The sequence below is a fragment of the Hetaerina americana genome, unplaced genomic scaffold (genome assembly GCF_022747635.1).
Source record: "Hetaerina americana unplaced genomic scaffold, ioHetAmer1.1.p SCAF_8, whole genome shotgun sequence".
Classification (NCBI taxonomy): domain Eukaryota; kingdom Metazoa; phylum Arthropoda; class Insecta; order Odonata; family Calopterygidae; genus Hetaerina; species Hetaerina americana.
The window spans coordinates 31,232,581-31,240,155 of NW_027287427.1; the positions used below are offsets into that span (position 1 = coordinate 31,232,581).

Consider the following 7,575-nt stretch of genomic DNA (forward strand, 5'->3'; position numbering starts at 1 on the left):
TCAGGAGGCATTATATTTTTTAGTTATTAGAATTCACTGAAAGTATTTCCTTAACCAATGATCAAATCTGCATATCATGGTTTTGAAGTCCTCAAAAAAATTCGAGTTAAAAATTACAGTACTAATTGTAATTAAACCATTAAAGTAAAGGCGAAAATGAATTTCCTACAGTTATCAGCATTGTCCAAACCAACTATTCATGGAATGAATGGTAATAGTTGAAACAATTTTAATGATGTGAGAATTAACCGGGATACAGTCGATTTCAGCTTATGGTTAATTCAGAATTCGTTTTTACGCACGGAAAATATGTATTAATGTTATCGTGTTGTTCTCTGGTGGTAACAATAACTATTAAATTAATCAGTACCTGAAAAATGGGCGAACTTCAAATAATAATGTATGAAAAATAAATGAATACTGAATAATGAGAGTTCTAGAGTGTGGCGTATTTTTGTGTACTCTGCTAGTAATGGTCATTAGGATTTAGAATATGAGAGTTATCGGTGCCATTAATGTTGAATTATATTGCCTAAGTTCATTAATTCAGAGAAAATTTCACTAAATATGGCTTCTTTATATTGCTCATGGGTAATATGATGGTGATTTTTACTCTTATTTAAGTATTTCAAAAACCAAAATTATACGCGAAATTCATTTATGCAGTTTTTAATAAGTGATTAATAAAATTGTAATCTCTCAAAAACGTGGAAAGTTAGACTACATCACCAATATAATTGTTATCTCAACCCATGGGTTGTCAAAACCTAGGAGAACAGAAAACGATAGCGAAACCTTTTTAAAATTTTCATATCTAGATAGAAGAAACTCTGTGCAAAACAACATTCACGTGGACAGTATATTCCTTTAAACTGTTTGCTAGTTAGAACGTTGCGCGCATTAAAGGTTTTGAATTACATTATTATTTATAGTTCACTCAACAGAAAATGATTAGCCGTCATTACCAAGATTTTTTAAATTTGCGAGAAAATCCCTATCACATATCACTATCACAATAAATTGGCAACTAGGCGCATAGATAAATTAAAAATAAAAAAATCTTATGCTATTCAATTATGCAAGGAATTGTTTTCTAAATTGATATAAAAGGAATTTGGTTAGTCTTAGTACACATTGTGAACCTTAATGGACATTGTCTCATAATTTCTATAATTTAAATGAAATGACTCGGCAAATAGTTATAATATTGAATACACTTTTAATTGATGGTGATAATGCTATATTGAAATTAAAAGCCATCCTATTGGGATAAATGGAAGTGAATGGTCATTGAGTGCTTTGCTAATGATGATGCAATATTTCAGGTAGATGAAAGATTCGTGACCCTCTTTTTGGGCGGGTTTTGTTTGCACTCTATTCATCAGCTGTTAATGTCGATTAAACTGTTGATGATCACACATTGTATAAATAAACACATAAATATTTATTAACATGCTCTTATGAAATGAGACAGTTTAATTTCCAACCACAAAACTAACTTTGGTTAAGCTTTCCGTCCAATCAATTTATAGCATTAGTATAGCACGGTGGGATGTTGATTGCAATGCTTTTACGGTGTAACTAAAAAATTATTTGACCAAACCCAAAGAAAAATATTAAGTTTCTATTCAAATTGTTCTATACGAGCATATTGCTCAGGAATAAATAATAGCAAGGAAAATATATTGTAATACTATCCTATAATAAAGATAGTTAAATATATAAATATATTAAAACATAAAAAATAAAGTTTGATCAGGAACTCTGAGAGAATAATTCACTATGCGCCATTTCAGGTTAAAGTTATGTTGCTTACTCTCATAGAATATTTGAAGTTTCTTCACTGTTTCTATCCATTTTTGTCAGCTTAAAATGATTTCTTTAAATTATAAGTTTTATCTTCAAACAAAATAAATATAACATAAATAATGTAAACCATTATATAAGTCACTATCGATGAATAAGAATAATTCCTTATCTGGGATTTAATCTGATTAATCATTCAGTACTTTAAGTCTCAATGAGATTGCTCATGCATTAAAAATGACGCATTTATCATTAGTGGTGAGCAGTGAAGGATATACTATATGAACCCCAAAAAATAATTTTATCCCAGACTTGCAATCATGATGAATTAACAGACTCTTGCAATATTTTACTGTCCCCGTAAAAGCTTTAAACGATTAATGAGAATTTTTCTGCTATTAAAACTGAATTAGTAGTTATTGTCCCACAAGTTAAATTTTCCATAATTGAACTACCATCATCTTCTTTCTAGAAAGCAAGTTCAAAACAACTATGAAACTATTTTTGAAACTCCATTGAAATTCCTCCTGCCATAGGTTGGGATATGGTATAATTGAGGTCCTCACTAAGGTTGTCCTTTTTCTTTCCTGCAGGGCCCCTCCTCTAAGGAGTCTTCGCTTCGATGCTGGCCACTTGTCCTCGCTGGCATCACACGGCAGACGTGCTTGAGGCCGGCCGCCTCGGTGGCGCCGTCGGCGACAGCGCTGGCGTCGCGGCGTCGACCGCCACCGCACGATGACTCCGGACGTGCCGCGGCGCCAAATAGCTGCGGGCCGGTCGGGCCGCGTGGCTCGGGCCCAACTCGGGCCCCCACCACCCAAGCAGTCGGCGCACGACGCCGGCTAACATGGCGACCGACGCGACGCGGACACGAGCGTGTGGACGAAGCCCTCAGCGAGGCCGCTGCACGACGCGGCCGCCGACGGAATCGCCGTCGCAGGGAAGGCCTTCGCTCCACCGCCGGCATCCCACGACCTCCCACTTGTTCACCGGCGGTGGAAGCGGAACAGGAAGTGGAGGAGGTGGTGGAGGACGCGGCGGCTCTGGCCGGGCACTGGTCGCCCGCCTCCTCGTCGTCCTCCTGCTGGCCTCTGGGGGCCTCGTCGCCTTCGCCGCACCCGACTGGACTGATTGCCCCGCCAGCTGTCGTTGCAAGTGGATCTCCGGGAAGAAGACCGCCCTTTGTCGGGAGGCCGGGTTCACCGCCGTCCCCGCGACCCTTAACGCCGACATCCAGGTTCTCGACTTGGCGGGCAACGACGTTCCGATCCTCCCGAGGGACGCGTTTCGCTCGGTGGGACTCCTCAACTTGCAGCGCGTGTTCGCACGAGGTGCGGGCATTCGAGAGGTGCACAGAGACGCATTCAGGGACCTTACCATTCTCGTCGAAGTGGACCTGTCGGATAACAGGATCACTACTCTCCATCCGGAAACCTTCTCCGGCAACGACCGCCTTCGGGTGTTGACCCTGAACGGTAATCCTATTACGGAGCTTCAGCGGATACAATTCCCCTCTTTACCTCACCTTAGGACGTTAGAAATGAAGCATTGTCATCTAGAAAACGTCCACCGGGACGCATTTGTCAGCCTCGTCGCCTTAGAGACATTAAACCTGGCCAACAACAGGCTGAAAAGACTATCGGAGGCGGTTTTCTTGTCTTGCAAGAGGTTGAAGACTCTTTCCTTGGATGGTAATCCGTGGAGGTGCGATTGCCAGTTAAGAGAGTTTCGGTCCTGGCTATTATCGAGCAAACTATATTCCTTTCCTCTGATCTGTGTGGAACCAGAGAGACTAGCGAACCACCCTTGGGAAGATGCGAGGGCAATGGACTTTGCGTGTTCCCCACAAGTATCACTGAGTGAGAGTATGGTTCAGGGGGAGGTTGGTGGTAATGCCACCTTAGGGTGCTATGTGAGAGGAGATCCTGAACCGGAAGTGAGATGGCTGTTCGGAGGCAAAACCTTACCTCCGTGGGCTCCCTTCAACGATTCGACGGATCCCGAGGATGTGGACATAGTGGCCGACCAAGTGCTCTTAGTGGAGGAAGAGACAGGGCTGGAGAAGTGGACCAACTTGACCATTTCCAACTTGACGGAAACAGATGCGGGTGACTACGCTTGTGTTGCATTTAATTCCGGAGGAATCGCTTCAGCGAACGTTTCACTCCTGCTCCCTGAAGTGGTGGTTGCCACGACGTTGAGCAAAGCTGAATCGTGGCTTGTCTGGGCGGGGATTTTGGCGGGAGCTTCTGCTGCCGGTCTGGGTGCTCTAAGTGGGGCGATAGTGTGCGCCTGTCTCTGTGGCCGCCGGACCGTCCTGAGGCGTAGGAGTGGGAGCGGTGGGGGTAAAAGGAAGCGGAAAGGGGGACAGATTTTGACAGGTAGTTCCAGTCTGACGGAGCAAGAGAAGAAGCTTCTGGATGCCAGTAGCGCAGAAAGGGCTTCGGCTGGTGCAAGCTTCGATGCGACGTCGCAGACCGAGATGGAACTGCTGGATGTTAGTCGTGACATGTCGACCTGCGAGCTGGTCGATCCTCAGCACATCATATTGCCTGTGGCACAACAGCAGCCACCTGTGCCGAGTACTGCGCACCAACACCAACAACAACAACATCAGCAGCATATGCAGCAACAAGTCCAGCAACAGACCTTGAGCAGGCATCAACAACATGTTCCTCAGGGTCCACCTCCACTTCACATTACTATCGAATCTCACCATGGAGGGCCAGCGGTTGTGGAATCACCGATACCACATCCTGCCGCGACAGCAACGTCCGGTCACTTCCCTGGTCACATTAGCGGGCCGTTCCCTTCGAGAGGTGGACCTACATTAGCTCCTCCACCGGAATTTTCCTCCGGCCTACCCACAGGAGCCTTTGGTAACATATTCATCTCAGTTTCTGTCAGCCAAGAAGCCGAAGACCCAAACTCAGCAGCTCAGAGATACCCGGACTTACTCGACATACCGAGAAGAAGTAAGAAGGGTTCAACAGCAGGTGGCGTTCCAGGTATTACCGGGCCTGGCGGTAGCCAGCTGGAACAGCAACAGGGGAAAGCTGGGGGTCCCGGACCCGCAGCTGTGAGCGTGGCCACTTCAACGACAAACGAGGGTTATCCATGCCATGCGCCATTCTATCATCAAGACCTTCACTGTACAATGCCATCGTCACACTCCAAGCATGGTTACGGCAGACAGTACCCCATACCTGCCCCTATTCAATACGCTGGTGACGATCAATTTCAAGAAGCCCCGTGCGGAGACGTATCCGAAAGCAGAGGGCCTTCAGTGTTCGCCACACTACCGAGGAGACAAAGGTCTAAAACGCCAATGGGCGTACTGGAAGCCGGTGTTTCGGCTGCTGTGGTGGACACCGGTCCCATCGTGAGAGTCGGCCCGCACTATGATAATATGGGCCCAAGGGTGACAGCTGACGGAAGTTCCAAGCTCTCTCTTCCGGAAGGAACAATGTCCGAGGAAGACGACGATGAAGGTGGAGGTGGAAGGACCCTTGAAGGAGAGGAACAGGACTCTGGGAGGACGTCCGGAGGAGATTCCGTGCTGATGGAAATCCCCACTCCACCACCACCCCCTTTGGTCAGCAACCTGCCGGCGGAATTTGTGTCGCTCTGAAGAGTTTCAATGGATTTCACTCATGGTGTAAGAGCTTGCCCCTTCTGATGAAGAGAAGTTTCCTCCCTCCCCCACTTCATTCCACCCTCCGGAGAGCTGCAAAGAAGTCTCCGAGCGTCGATTTCGCCGCTGGAACTTCGTGAGTCTCACTTTTATCGCTTCGGCAGCTAATGTCGCGAAAGTAACGAAAGGGCGTAATTGACCTTGTATCTCGGGAACGAAAGGAGAGGTCGGCTCATTTTTGATCAACCCACTTTTTTTGTAAAGATGAGGAATATGAGAAAATGGAAACATGCAACCTGTTAAAGTTCTTTGTTTGTAATATCTCTCGCGTTGGAAAATTATTAGCGTCTGAAGAGATGACGCTGGATGGTTGTTCTTGGAAGGAATTTCATTTAAAGCGCAACATAAAGTGATCGGTGTGGCGAGTGAGGTGGCAAATGTGTGAATGTGAGGATGATTGTGGAAGTGATTTCCCTGAGCGGGATGACGCTTCGCTGATTTGAAGGGAATAAGGGTGTGTTTCTCGAACAGTTAAAAAGTTCTCCTCTGCTTATCGGATTAAAGGAAAAGGTTCGATTGACCTAGAAGGGTCGGATCAAGGAAGAGAGTCGTCGGCTATCTTTTGTGTAAATGGAGGATCCTCAAAAGTTTTTTTGAGGCCACAGGGGTTAGGTCAGTGCTGCCAACGAAAGAAAAGTTCTAGTAGATAAATGGTGGAAGAGAGATGTATCGTTGAGATTCTGGAAAGAGCGAGGTTGTAGCATTGAAAAGGTGGATTTTTAATTTTTCAGATTAGCGACACTGGCAAAAAAAAACTCTCATCAAAAAATCAAACCCATTTGAAATATCTTCATGTAAATACTGCTAAATTCATGGTGTTGTAAAAAAGCATCCTTCATGTTCCAACTTGAATTTTTCTCCTGGCTCCTAGATTCTTTTTGCCTCCGTGATTTTGAGAATTTTTGTAATAAGATATTAAAATCTGGGACTCTTAACCCTAATGAGAGTATCGTGTAAGTGAGAATAGTAACTTGAGAGATAGACCGTCGTGGCTATGGGAGCAATTCAAACCTCCTCGGACTATTTTGGTAGCGAATCAAAAGAGTGATGGAATGAAAGCGTTGTAAGAATTTTAAACAAAAAAAATAAAACTAAATTATTTACAAGAACCTCGATCAATTGTATGTGATTTCCAAGGAAGGTACCAGTGATACACTTTGTGAATTTTCGTGTGAATGTTGAAATTTCGAGCGAATGTTCGTTGAATGAACGAGTTTAGATTTTTATCGGCTTAACAGGATGAGTAAATTTCCTAAAAAAATGGGCTCTGAGTGATTGTGAGCAGACCCGAGAACGTCATCGGTGAAAAACATATTTTGGCGGGTATGCACAGGTCTCCTGCATTAAAATCTTTTAGTGGACGATTTCAGAAAGATTTTGTGTGAGGGGTTTACTTTGGAAGTACATGAAATAATACTGAATGATTTGAAAACCTAAATTAAACACCGAATAAGTAAATCCACCTACCCATATTTTATGTCTTTAAACGAAATTTGGAGACAAAGAACAGATTTTATTTACTCGTGATCAATGCTAAAAGAGGAGAAGTGATTCAACAGATAACATTATTTAATGTGTAATAAGGTGTTTTAACAGTTTGATTTGGAGGAGATGAGTGCTGATACGAAATTGGATAAAAGTATGAAATCAGAAAATGAGGGAATAATTATAAGAAAAAATTCCTAAAAGACCGCATATCCGCTGTTTTAAATGAAATGTATCCCATGAATTCAAATTAAATTTAGATATTCTTCCTAAAAAATACTTATTGCTTTTCATTTCGCCTCTTTCTCTAATCCCTCCTATGCTTACTGAAATATGAGTGGTTTAAAAAAGTATTAATCATACTTTATAAAATGCATTTGATATTCAAGATGAAATTATTTGTTAAAATAATTAATTTTTATGTTTGTCTGGTATTGACGTCGTGGAGAGTGGATATATTGAGTATTGAGACAATCATATAAAAAATGAAAAATTAGATAAGTGTACGGGTATAAAATCATCTATCAGCAGACCTATATATACATATACCTATATATTATACATATATATATATATATATATATATACAT

At 42.9% G+C, this 7,575-nt stretch overlaps 1 protein-coding gene across 1 annotated transcript; it reads left to right on the plus strand.

Moving 5' to 3' along the window:
• Positions 1–2,653: 2,653 nt before the first annotated feature.
• Positions 2,654–7,218, plus strand: LOC139697980 (uncharacterized). The gene has a single exon (XM_071596833.1). The coding sequence runs from the start codon at positions 2,654–2,656 to the stop codon at positions 5,435–5,437; it is 2,784 nt and encodes a 927-aa protein (XP_071452934.1). The 3' UTR covers positions 5,438–7,218.
• The last annotated feature ends 357 nt before the right edge of the window (positions 7,219–7,575 follow it).

Coding starts and splice junctions, on each gene's coding strand:
- LOC139697980 (XM_071596833.1), top strand. CDS start 2,654: ATGGCGACCGACGCGACGCGGACACGAGCGTGTGGACGAAGCCCTCAG.